The sequence below is a fragment of the Heterocephalus glaber genome, unplaced genomic scaffold (assembly GCF_053883595.1).
Source record: "Heterocephalus glaber isolate CG9 unplaced genomic scaffold, H.glaber_assembly_v1.0 deba00000347, whole genome shotgun sequence".
Taxonomy (NCBI): domain Eukaryota; kingdom Metazoa; phylum Chordata; class Mammalia; order Rodentia; family Bathyergidae; genus Heterocephalus; species Heterocephalus glaber.
This window is the reverse complement of record NW_028258143.1, coordinates 58062655-58075924: the sequence shown is the minus strand read 5'-3', so window position 1 is coordinate 58075924 and position 13270 is coordinate 58062655. Positions and strand designations below refer to the sequence as shown.

The 13270-nt window shown below is 37.7% G+C and overlaps 1 protein-coding gene across 18 annotated transcripts in view; it reads left to right on the top strand.

The window, feature by feature from the left end:
- The window catches only part of Ttn (titin), a 274910-nt gene that overhangs the window by 143362 nt on the left and 118278 nt on the right, over nt 1–13270 (top strand). For 4 of the 18 annotated variants that reach the window (XM_087196550.1, XM_087196549.1, XM_087196547.1 and 1 more), the window contains one exon: nt 4562–4648. In XM_087196550.1, the coding sequence (XP_087052676.1) occupies nt 4562–4648 (87 nt within the window). Of the gene's footprint in view, nt 1–3413; nt 3498–3610; nt 3695–3913; nt 3998–4105; nt 4190–4272; nt 4357–4561; nt 4649–7142; nt 7227–7332; nt 7417–7499; nt 7584–7711; nt 7826–7935; nt 8014–8131; nt 8216–8344; nt 8423–8815; nt 8900–9360; nt 9451–9718; nt 9797–9983; nt 10062–10272; nt 10360–11387; nt 11472–11695; nt 11777–12230; nt 12306–12710; nt 12825–13270 lie in introns of all 18 variants that reach the window. The other 14 variants (XM_087196536.1, XM_087196535.1, XM_087196522.1 and 11 more) reach the window with 8 other exon arrangements.

The following is a 13270-nucleotide window of genomic DNA, read 5'->3' as shown; positions in this document are numbered from 1 at the left end:
TTAAAAAACACACTAATATCTTTAAAGAATTTGAAATCTTCAAGGATGTGGTTCAAGAGGAACGAACTGTTACCAAAAGAAGAAAACCACCACCTACAACAGGTACCAGCCAGAAGAAAATCAACTTTCTTTATCTCATGTTTATAGTTGTGGTTAACATGTGTGAAAATACTAACATCTTTAAAGCCCAGTAGTTGCACAGGAAATCACTTCAGAGAAATGATTCCCTCAAATCAAAAACTTGACTGAATATACATATCTGTCCCTGTGAGCCATTCAAGAAAAAAATAGGAAGACTGAGGATGTAGCTCAGTGGCACAGTATCTGCCTAGCAAGCACAAGGTCCTGAGTTTGATCCCCAGTACCAAAAAAAAAAAAAAAAAAAAAAAAGAATTAGGAAATAAATAATTAGCTTATACACATGAAAGGTAGTTAATCTATAGAGTTTATTTATGAGGACTGCAGAAAAAACATGTACGCATATTATTGCATATCCAAAGACACCATAGATGTATTCTACAATAAGAAATAGCTATAACTTTCCTTTGAAAAAATAATAAAAATCATACTACCTAGAAAAAAATGAATAGGAAGCCATTTCTAATATTGAAACTAGACTGAGTTGGCTCAACACATGCCTCTCTAAAGCAGGAATCAGCACCACACCATGTTGCAATAATTCAACTCTCCATATAACTGGATTCCAAGTCTTCTCTGCTTATCAGAATTGCTTTCATATTAAAATAAACTTACTGTGAAAAGTATATATATGTAAAATAACTGATTTTCAATAAAATTAAATATAGCATAAAAATATTTTAGACAATCATGACTTAAAACATTTAATTCAAGGTAAGGTTGCTCTACCTGTAATATCATCCCTCCCCATTAGACATCTGAGAGCCTCCTAAAACCAAGGCAAAATAATTCCAGTTAACCCTTTCCTAAACTCAAAAGACACTCATCTTCTTTAAGATGACTAAGGTGAAGGTGCAAAATAAGCCAGCAAATAAGCTATTTAGTTCTTTTCAAAGTAATACCCAAAGTTACACAATTAATGATCATCTACTTTGTTTTTCTTTACTTCCCATGATCTAACTCTCTATACATCTACCATTCTAAAAAAAAAAAAAAATTACTAGTATTGTAGTGACCAGAAAAACATCTCGATAACCAGGGATTACACTGCTACCAGCAAATCAGTTTCTGGGGATCCCCATTCTGGAGTGTTCCTGACACATTATAACTGAAACACTTCCCTGCACCTCATAATTTCTAAGTACACTGAATTAATGTCTTTGAGGTATTTTATTCACACAAGAAGTTGACCCTATAAAAACAATGGCTACTTCCTCTGAAATTGAAACACCTCCTCCTAAAGGCATCATGCATGCTATTGTTCCTTTCTTTGCTTATTTAATAACCTTTAACAAATGCCTGTTAAGAGCACAATGGTTGGGGCTGGGTGATAAAAGAAATGAGATTTCATTCCTCTCCTCAAGATTTTGTGCCTCATCCAACTCTTAAAAGAAGCACCCATGTAGCTGTAGATATCGCTTTGGTTTAGTTTCTGAAATTAATGTTTCCGCTGATCCTTTTAACCTCTAAGTAAAATACTAATATCTTCAAAGCTCCTGAAGCTATGAAAGAAGCTGCTTCTGAAACTACAGTAGTTGAGGATGTTCCTGAAGAGCCAGAAGCGCAACCTATGAAAGGTACATGTCACCTCTGAACAAATGTGGAAGAAATTATACATCCCCTGCTCTTAGAACTGTTTTTTTCTAACACTCTTTGTAATTCTTAAACATAACATACTAACCTCTCTACGACGCCCAAAACTCAACTATTCGTTCCCTGTAGAAAGAATTTATGGCTTTTCCTGCCACAACACAAATCCCTCCTTAAAGCATCTATGTAACAAATACAGCCTTCTCGCCATCTCCATGGGAAATTGGTTCCCTGGGGCAGAAACCCAAATCCACAGATGTTTAAGTTTCTTACACAAAATGACATAGTATTTACATATAAATAATGCAATGCTCCCATATACTTTAAAAACCATCTTCACTAATAATATCAAATGCAAAGTCAATACTATGTAAGTAATTGTGGTACCATATTGTTTGGGTAATAATGACAAGGAAGAAAAGTTTGTGTAAGTTAAGTGCAAAACGGTTTTTCCATCTGTGGTCGGCTGAACAGAGGGTGAGAAAACCCTGGGTATGGAACACTGACTGTACCTCACAGTGAGGGTGCTGAGTATCCCTCTTCTCAAGGATCCCATGAGCCCCTTTAGATTAATAGATTAATTCATTGATGGAGCAAAACAGAGAGGGGAAGTGAAGAAACTTCTAGAAAGTGCATTTGCTATCTGATTGTGGTTATTGCTTTCACTAATTTTAACTCTTAAATGTGAAATACTAATATCTTTCAAGTGCCCAACATTTCTCAAGAAGTTGCTCCTGCAAAGAAGGCTCCTTCCCAAAAAAGAGAAGCTCCCTCAGCTAAAAGCACAAGTTGCCAAGCCTCAAGAACTAGCTCTAGTAGTTTTGAAAACATTTTGCTATTCCTAATGATCTTCATAACATTAAACATGAAAATACTAATTTCTTAAAGCACCTGAAGCTCCCCAAGAAATTGCCCCTCAACAGAAAGCGTTTGGGGTTCCTCAGAAAAGGCATGAAGCTCCTTCAGATGAAGGTATATCTTGCTGGAAGCTTGAAAGGGTGGGGAAATGTCTTTGTGTCTAAATGTGTTTCCTGTTTGAACTGATTCTTTTAACTCCTCAATGTAAAAATATTAATATCTTTAAAGTGCCTGAAGCTCCTAAAGAAGTTGTGCACAAAAAGAAAGTTCAAGTGCATCCTCCCCAAATGCCTGAAGTGGTACCTGTTGAAGGTACATTCTTAACAGTCCCTTCCGGTAGAGTAGGGAGGTAGAGTGATAGAAGAGATCACCTTTCTTACCTTGAAAACCTTTGTGATATGTAAATGTTGCCTGTGTCTGTGTTGATTCCTTTGACCCAAATGTAAATTTACTAATATCTTCAAAGTACCTGAAGCTCCAAAAGAAGTGGCCCCCAAAAAGAAAGTTCCTGCCCCCAAGCCAAAAGCACCACCTGTTGCAGGTACTGATCACAAGTTGAAAGAAAAAAAATATTTTGTTGTAAAAATATTTCCGTGTTTTGTGCTGTTTGTACTTTCTAAGTGTGAAAACTACTAATATCTTTTAAGTACCTGAGGCTCCCAAAGAAAGTGTCCCTGAAAAGAAAGTGCCCAAGATACCACCTAAAAAGCCAGAAGCCCCACCCGTTACAGGTACTTGTCACTGACCTGAGCTTCATAGTGCCCTTCTGTTCATGAAAATATTTCATTCCAGTGGTCCTAAGTATAATTTCACTAATATCTTTTAAGTGCCTGAGGTGCCCGAAGAAGTTGTCCCTGAAGAGAAAGTACTCAAGATAACACCTAAAAAGCCAGAAGCCCCACCTGTTCCAGGTACTTGTCACTCATCCTAGATTTCACAATACATAACTCTTCTGCTCTTGAAGATATTCATTGGCGTGTCTTCATAACTCCTCCTAAGTATAATTTTACTAATATCGTTTAAGTGTCTGAGGTGCCCGAAGAAGTTGTCCCTGAAAAGAAAGTACCCAAGATAACACCTAAAAAGCCAGAAGCCCCACCTGTTACAGGTACTTGTCATTCTTCCTAGGTTTTGCAACATGTACCTTTTCTGCTCTTGAAAATATTTAGTCTTAGTAGTCTTCATAACTTATGAGTGTAACTTCACTAATCTCTTTAAGTGCCTGTTGACCTTAGCCATCACAACATCTATGTCTTCTGCTCTTGAAAATATTATGGTCCAAGTGGTCTTCATAGCTCCTAAGTGTGCTTTCACTTATCTCTTTAAGTGCCTGAGGCTCCCAAAGAAGTTGTCCCTGAAAAGAAAGTGCCTGTGGCTCCTCCTAAAAAGCCAGAAATCCCACCTGCCAAAGGTATTTGTCATTGACTTTAGGCTTCACAACATCTAAGTCCCCTGCTCTGGAAAATATGGTCTAGTGGTCTTCATAACTCCTAAGTGTGCTTTCACTAATCTCTTTAAGTGCCTGAGGCTCCCAAAGAAGTTGTCCCTGAAAAGAAAGTGCCCGTGGCTCCTCCTAAAAAGCCTGAAGTCCCACCTTCTAAAGGTAGTCACCCTGTTGTCACTGTGCTTGATACTGTCCCCTTGTCTCCACTCTGTCTAATTATGAAAATACTAATATCTTTAAAGTGCCTGAGGTGCCAAAGGCAGCTGTCCCAGTAAAGAAGGTGCCTGAAGCTGTTCCCCCCAAACCGGAAAGTCCTCCCCCAGAAGGTAATGTCAACGTTATGCAAATTAGGGAGAAAGAATTGCTTTTTAAACTAGAAAATTATATATTAAAATATTGCTCTATTAAGGTAATATAATTCTAAAAGGAAAATGTCAATAACTACCCAAAGTATTTTGGTATGTAATGATATACTGTAAGTATCAATTGTTTTCACCTTTTCTAAACATAAATTACAAATTGTTTCTTAAGTGCCTGAAGTGCCACCAAAGGAAGCCATCCCAGAAAAGAAAGTGCCCGTGGCTCCTCCCAAAAAGCCAGAAGCTCCGCCTCCCAAAGGTATGTATCCTTACATGCTATTGGTCACCTGATTCAGAGGGCCGGGCAAGGGTGAGGTGTCACCAGTCTCACATACTGTATTTGCTTGGGTAAATGCGTTGTAAAATTCCCCATTTGTAGTCTCTAACTGAAAGATACTAATATCTTCAAAGTTCCTGAAGCTCCTAAAGAAGTTATAATAGAAAAGAAACTCTCTGTGGCAGAACCCAAAAGACCAAAAGTCCCACCTACAAAAAGTATTTACTCCCACTGCTCTTTGAGAAAAAGTATCGTCTTATACACCTCACAGTCATTGCATTTTACACTTTCACAAGTCACAAATTCTAAAACTACTGATACCTTTCAAGTGCCTGAAGTTGCTCAAGAAATTGTTGCAGAAAAAAAAATCCCTGAGGCACTGCCCAAACAAACAGAAGCCCCGCCCTTCACAGGTTTATGCCAGCTGAATCTTATTCTGCAAAAGAAACACCTCTTCCATTCTTGAAAATGAATTTAGTCCACCATTCTCCACTAACCTAAGTTTGAAATTACTAATGTCTTTCAAGTACCTGAAGTTGCTCAAGAAATTGTCCCTGAAAAGAAAAGACCAGTGGTGCCTCCTAAAAAGCCAGAAGCCCCACCTGTCACAGGTATTTCTCAGAAGAAACATCTTTTCCACTTTTTGAAAATAAATTTAGTCCACTGTTATTCACTAACATAAGTATAAAACTACTAATATCTTTCAAGTGCTGGAAGCTCAAGAAGTTACACAAGAAAAGAAAATACCCATGGTTCCACCCAAAAAACCAGATGCTCCTGCTACAGGTATTTTTTAAACCTCTGCTTAGTCCTCAGAAGAAATATGGCTTCTGCTCTTCATAACATTTTTAGCCCATTTAACTCACTGTTCTAAGTGAAAAACTACTAATATCTTTTAAGTGCTTGAAGTTGCTCAAGAGATTGTCCCTGAAAAGAAGAGACCAGTGGTGCCTCCTAAAAAGCCAGAAGTCCCTCCTGTTACAGGTACCTGTCACTCATCCCAGATTTCACAACACATAATTCTTCTGCTCTTGAAGATGTTCATTGACGTGTTCTTCATAACTCCTCCTAAGTATAATTTTACTAATATCTTTGAAGTGCCTGAGGTGCCCGAAGAAGTTGTCCCTGAAAGGAAAGTACCCAAGATAACACCTAAAAAGCCAGAAGCCCCACCTGTTACAGGTACTTGTCACTCATCCCAGATTTCACAACACATAACTCTTCTGCTCTTGAAGATATTCATTGGCATGTTCTTCATAACTCCTCCTAAGTATAATTTTACTAATATCTTTGAAGTGCCTGAGGTGCCCGAAGAAGTTGTCCCTGAAAGGAAAGTACCCAAGATAACACCTAAAAAGCCAGAAGCCCCACCTGTTCCAGGTACTTGTCACTCATCCGAGGTTTCACAACACATAACTCTTCTGCTCTTGAAGATATTCATTGGTGTGTCTTCATAACTCCTCCTAAGTATAATTTTACTAATATCTTTTAAGTGCCTGAGGTGCCCGAAGAAGTTGTCCCTGAAAGGAAAGTACCCCAGATAACACCTAAAAAGCCAGAAGCCCCACCTGTTCCAGGTACTTGTCACTCATCCTAGATTTCACAACACATAACTCTTCTGCTCTTGAAGATATTCATTGGTCTGTCTTCATAACTTCTCCTAAGTATAATTTTATTAATATCTCTTAAGTGCCTGAGGTGCCCGAAGAAGTTGTCCCTGAAAAGAAAGTACCCATGGTGCCTCCTAAAAAGCCAGAAGCCCCACCTGTTCCAGGTACTTGTCACTCATCCTAGATTTCACAACACATAAGTCTTCTGCTCTTGAAGATATTCATTGGCATGTCTTCATAACTCCTCCTAAGTATAATTTTACTAATATCTTTTAAGTGCCTGAGGTGCCCGAAGAAGTTGTCCCTGAAAGGAAAGTACCCAAGATAACACCTAAAAAGCCAGAAGCCCCACCTGTTCCAGGTACTTGTCACTCATCCGAGGTTTCACAGCACATAACTCTTCTGCTCTTGAAGATATTCATTGGCATGTTCTTCGTAACTTCTCCTAAGTATAATTTTATTAATATCTTTTAAGTGCCTGAGGTGCCTGAAGAAATTTTCCATGAAAAGAAAGTACCCATGGTGCCTCCTAAAAAGCCAGAAGCCCCACCTGTTACAGGTATTTGTCACTCATCCTAGGTTTCACAACATGTACCTTTTCTGCTCTTGAAAATATTTAGTCCTAGTGGTCATCATAATTTATAAGTGTAATTTCACTAATCTCTTTAAGTGCCTGAAGTTCCCAAAGAAGTTGTCCCTGAAAAGAAAGTGCCCATGGCTCCTCCTAAAATGCCAGAAATTCCACCTGCTAAAGGTATTTGTCACTGACTTTAGGCCTGACGAGATCTATGTCTTCTGCTCTTGAAAATATTATGATCCAGTGATCTTCATAGCTCCTAAGTGTGCTTTCACTAATCTCTTTTAAGTGCCTGAGGCTCCTAAAGAAGTTGTCCCTGAAAAGAAAATGCCTGTGGCTCCTCCTAAAAAGCCAGAAATCCCACCTGCCAAAGGTATTTGTCATTGACTTTAGGCCTCACATCTAAGTCCCCTGCTCTGGAAAATATGGTCTAGTGGTCTTCGTAACTCCTAAGTGTGCTTTCACTAATCTCTTTTAAGTGCCTGAGGCTCCCAAAGAAGTTGTCCCTGAAAAGAAAGTGCCCGTGGCTCCTCCTAAAAAGCCTGAAGTCCCACCTTCTAAAGGTAGTCACCCTGTTGTCACTGTGCTTGATACTGTCCCCTTGTCTCCACTCTGTCTAATTATGAAAATACTAATATCTTTAAAGTGCCTGAGGTGCCAAAGGCAGCTGTCCCAGTAAAGAAGGTGCCTGAAGCTGTTCCCCCCAAACCGGAAAGTCCTCCCCCAGAAGGTAATAATGAAACTGCTTAAATTAGTGTCTTTCAAAAGATAGTCTCCTTTGTGTTATGAAATCGTTTTTCAAAATGTTTCATATATGTTAGTTGGTTCTAATATTGAAATGAGCTGGTTTCTTTGAAGTGTATGAGGAGGAGGCTGAGGAAATTGCTCCGGAAGAGCCTCCAATTGAAGTCCTGGAAGAGCCTGAGCCAGTTGAAGTCCCAGAAGAGCCTGAGCCTGCAGCACCTCCAAAAGGTACTTGGCAAGCTAGGATCTTCAACTGACCCTTCCCCTTCAGTTCTGGGCTTGGTGACTCTTTTCACACCTCTTCAGTCCTCCTAAAACATCAATTCTAATATCTTTAGTGATGGTGCCTCCTAAGAAGCCAGTTCCTGAAAAGAAAGCTGTCGTTGCCAAGAAACCAGAACCACCACCAGTGAAAGGTACTTTTCACTGCCACTAACTTCCTGCAGAAAAATGTTGCTAAAGTCACTGCTCTACTTAATGACTTCCATACCTCCTTGAAACTGTGAGCTTAAAAGTTACTAATATCTTTTAAAGTGCCCGAAGTACCCAAGGAGGTTGTTCCTGAAAAGAAAATGCCTCGAGTGGTTCCCAAAAAACCAGAAGTTCCACCAGCTAAAGGTACATATAACTGTCCTCTATTGGATGGAGGATACAGCCTCCCACTCTTAAGAAGTGATTTGTTATGTGTAAATGTGATAATGTTTACTGGCGATTGTTTATGATGTCAAAATACTAATATCTTTAAAGTGCCTGAAGTTGCAAAAGAAGTTGTTCCAGAAAAGAAAGTAACTGTTCCTCAAAAGCCAGAAGTCCCTCCACCTAAAGGTACATTCCACTAACAAGTTTCTGCAGTACTCACTCTTGGTCCCAGAAGTCACCTAACATCGAACTCTGCCAATCCTCTTATATTCATGACTACCAAATTGCTATTCTCAGTTTTTAGGAGTCATATGGTTTTTTTATCACTGATTTTTTAAAAAGATGATGCACTTTTTTACAAGCTTTGGAAGAGTTTACTAATACGGTTTTGTGATTCTAAATAGTCCACCTTTTCCTCCCCACTTAGATGGGGATACAAGGGCAGATCCCTGACTTCAGTGTGAATTTTTCTTGGATCTATCCCTGAGTTCTTTGAAGAAAATTTGAAGTAAATGTGTTACAAATTTCATGTACTTCTTCTCCACTACCCAGAAGTAAAACTAACTAATATCTTTAAAGTGCCAGAGGTGCCAAAGAAACCTGTCATAGAAGAGAAACCAGCTGTCCCTGTTCCTGAGAAAGTGGAGTCTCCTCCCCCAGAAGGTACACATAAGACCATTAATGAGTTTTGAATTTGAACTTCATTGCTTTTCTTTCCTAACTCATTGTCCCTTGGTCATTCTCTGTCCTTTACTTGTCTTACTTACTTTACTTAACTTACATTCTAAGTTAGCTCTGACCTCAGATCTATTTGGGCTTATCAGTTTATCAGTCGGTGGTATCTACATGGGACATAGCTGTGTTAAATACAGTTTCTCTAATGTACATAGAAAGATGGGAGGACTTAAAGTGTAAATGATATTAAATACCAAAAGGACTTTCCAAGCATTCAAATCCATAGGCACAGAGGTCAGGGAAAACTAGATGGAGTTCATCTTAACAATATAGGGAAGATATTAATTGATAAGGAGAAAAATCTACATTGCTATTTATTATTTCGGTGATTCATGTGTCTTAGAATTTTGCTCCATACAGTGAAGTAAAATTAACTAATATCTTTAAAGTATATGAAGAGCCTGAGGAAATTGCTCCTGAGGAGGAAGAGCCAGTCCCAGTTGTGGAAGAGGAGGAACCTGAAGCCCCACCTCCACCAGGTACAAGGCAGGATCCATTGCATGGGAAAACATGATTTTTATATTTATTGTACAACTTATTAAAGTAAAATGTTTATCTTCTATCTCCATGCTTGAAATTTGACTTCTTTGACAAGAATAACAGTTATTTCCACAAATAAAGCTTTGATCCTACAGAATTTTATAACATTCATACCAAAGAAATATGTGCTGTCTTTTTTGTTCATTTGTTATCATTTATGTTGTCCTTGCAATCATCTGACTCTAAAAGAAATTCTTATTCTTCAAGAACCTGAGGAGCCCAAGAAGACCGTCCCAGAGAAGAAATTTCCTGTCATCAAAAAGCCAGAACCTCCACCTCCTAAAGGTACATATGTTAAAATAAATATGTTCGTCATTTTGTGTGTGTCAGAAATGTGTGCTTTTTCATTATGTGCTATGCTGTATCGTGTTAATTTACTGTTATCTATGTTATGTTGCTAAGCAGACTTGTAAAATTAATGTTAAATTACATCTTGCAATTTTGTTATTAAATGCTACTAATATCTTTAAAGTACCTGAGATGCCAAAGAAAGTTGTCCCAGTAAAGAAGGCCCCAATTGTTAAGAAGCCAGAACCACCAGAAACCAAAGGTATTCATGTCATAATTAATATTACAATTCTTTAGAAAGTATTCTGATATTTTAAAGTGTAATCCACTAAATTATCTTAATTGTATTACAAAGCAGGGACAAAAATGTCCTTCTTTTGTTTCCATTACATTTAATGTTGCTCCATTCATTATAGACCTTTTATTGTTAACATTTTAATACTCTTTTTAAAACAAAACTAATATCTTCAAAGTGTCTGAGCTGCCCAAGAAACTTGTTCCAGTAAAGAAAGAACCTGCTGTGCCTGTTACCAAAAAACGAGAAGTCCGCCCAGAAAAAGGTATCTACCAAGAAGAAATTTATTTCCCTGGCCATTCATTAAGCATTTTAGTTCTTAGAACAAAAAGAAGAAATTAGGGAAATAGTGTATCAGACAAAGGGAAAAACATACTGAAAAGCAGTGGTAGAAGGGGCTAGAAAGTTCAAAGACTGTTAAGTAAACGTAATTTGAGTATGGACTGGTTGTTGAATATCTTGAAAGTTGTGTTAGATAAAAAGACAGGAGTCATAATTTTAAGTTCTTTGGACCCCAGTGTAAGGCTTATACTTTACCTTGTAGGCATAGACAAGAGAAAGGTTCCAAGGTTTTGATGCAAGTGTTCAAAGTAGTAGGATTTGGGCCGTAGAAAGATCATCGGCAGCAACTCAAGCTATTGAAAGACAATGATAATAGCAAAAAGCCAGTGTAATCATTTAAACTCAGTAAGAGTTGGACAAAACCAGAGATGGTAGAAATGGACAAAATGGAATGGACATGAGAGATAGACTTGGTGTCTATTATCAAAACAATTATGGAAATTGAAGAGTCAAGATTATTTGTACAGGGTAAAACTAAATGGCCAAGAGAATGATTCATTAGGTTTCTAGGCTAATGTTAGAAAGAAGAGAGTGAATATATTTTTTTATTTTTCATGTACAAAAGTTAGGAAATGGGCACTAGCAGCTTAAGGAGAGCAGGCCTAGAAATATAGATCTTGGAGAAATACAGAACTCACGTGGAAATAAGAGTTGAGCATACAGGAGTGAGTGTTTACACGGCAATGTAAAACAATATTTTTTAAAGTGTCAAAGTTAGTCCAGTGGGGGACCCTACCTGCAAAGGGTACACAGAAGATGAGGAGCAAGTGAAGAAGGCTGAGAATCTTCACTTACAAAATTAAGATGTCCAAGGAGTACCATGCCTCAGAAGCCATCTTCCCCATGAAGCCTTATAAATGAAGCTCTTCTGCTGTGTTCCTTATCTGCTCTTTGCAAAATCTTGTACATCTTCTAAAGTCTTAATAGTCAACAAAATCAATCTCTTTAAAGTACCTGCAGTGCCTGAGGCCATTGTCCCAGAAAAGGAAGTGTCTGCTTCTGTGCCTGAAGAACCAGAAGCTCCACCCTTCCCAGGTACTTGGCTGCCCTATGAATCTTGGAGAGCTGTGACAATCTTCTTCATCATTTTGCATTGAGGGAGGGATCTTAACATTTTTATCTCTCGTCTGGCTCATGTCATGTCTCTTGATGTTATTAGTATTTCAGGGACATCTAAATAAGTGATATGTTGCAGCTTAGCAATTAATTACACTGTTCTACTCTGAATGTAGTCTAAAATGAAATACTGTTTTTCTAAGTTGAAGAGAAACCAGAGGAAATAATATATGAAGAAAAAGCATCCATAACCATTGGTAGAAAAGAGACTCCCCCTGTTGAAGGTATACATATATATAAATTTTTTTTAATTTCTCAAAAATTCTTGTTATAAATACCAAGTATTTATAGGGTGGCATTCCAATTACAAATTATGTACAGAAGAATTCTACAACATGTTTGACTGCTTTTTTACTAGACTCTTTAATTTGGTTAATCTTGATGGTAATTACCAATCCCAAGAGGCTCAGTTTCCTGAAGCAAAATTGGAGTAATTGCATCACATCCTCAAATGATGACTCATTAGCAAAACTTTAAAGTCATCTCATTTGCCATCTACCCGGAATAAACTAGTTGTTAATAGAAAGTTCAAGTGTAAGAAAATGGAAATCTTATCTCTTATTCTATTCAAGTGAATCTTCTGTTTTTGTGACTAATCTTTGCATGTATGTGAAATTATGTGCCTGTGTGAAGAGCTTCATGTTACAATCTTATATCCTTTGTCAACATCCTTTAAAGAACGTGAAATTGAAAAGTATATTCAGCCTGAAGAACCCGAACCTGAACCAGAGCCAGAAGAAATACCAGTACAAGGTATTCAGTTAACTGGTTTAAATCTTCATCATATTCTTCATCTTGAAATATATATGGTTCATGTGGTTCTACATGTCTCTGCATTTGTTTGTAAGGTGTTACTTGTTTTAAATGTGCATCTTATTCTCATGTTTCTGTGTAATTTGTACTATTTATCTCAGGTCAAATGTGGCTTGTCTGAATGCTTCCTTTATTGTTTTTAGTAGTGTCTTTACTATATGTCTCATCACTTATGTACAGTGTTATTTTATGTTTTATGTTGGACATCATTTTATGTTTTATGTTGGACACTATATTACGTATAAAAACTTGTACTTATTATATTCTTTAAATTTCTGCCAAATATATTGTATATACACATGCTAACATATACATATACTAACATTCCTAAAATGCTCTTTCAAGAACCTGAACCTGAAAAGAAGGTTATTGAGAAACCAAAACTCAAACCAAGACCCCCGGCTCCTGCTCCTCCTCCACCAAAGGAAGATGTAAAGGAGAAAATGTTCCAACTTAAAGGTATACAATGCCACTTCCAAAACCCTACTGACCCACTTCAAACTTCTGTCCTGGCACTTGAAGTGGGCCTTGCAAAAAATGTATCCCTACTGAGAGTGTGTAGGGGCAGATAGGATGGTACTATGACAGCTGCATGGAGACATGTTTCTGCTGCCCCAAGGGCCCTGGTTACCTTGTCAAGCTGCCTGCTCTCCCACATGTCAGTTTGCTGTTAGCGTCATCTTGACATCTGGATGCAGAAGCTCCCCAACTAACTTTTTTATGTAGAGTGAGGAGGAAGATCTTTTTTATTTCAAACTGTGATTGCTGTGCATATATTGAAATCTTATGCATGTGGAATGTCTGAAAAATCTTGGCAAGATATTAATTCTATAGTAACAAGTTTGTATAAGAGCCAAAACTTTGTTTTTAAAGGAGTATGTATTCTTTTAAATATACTATAAATA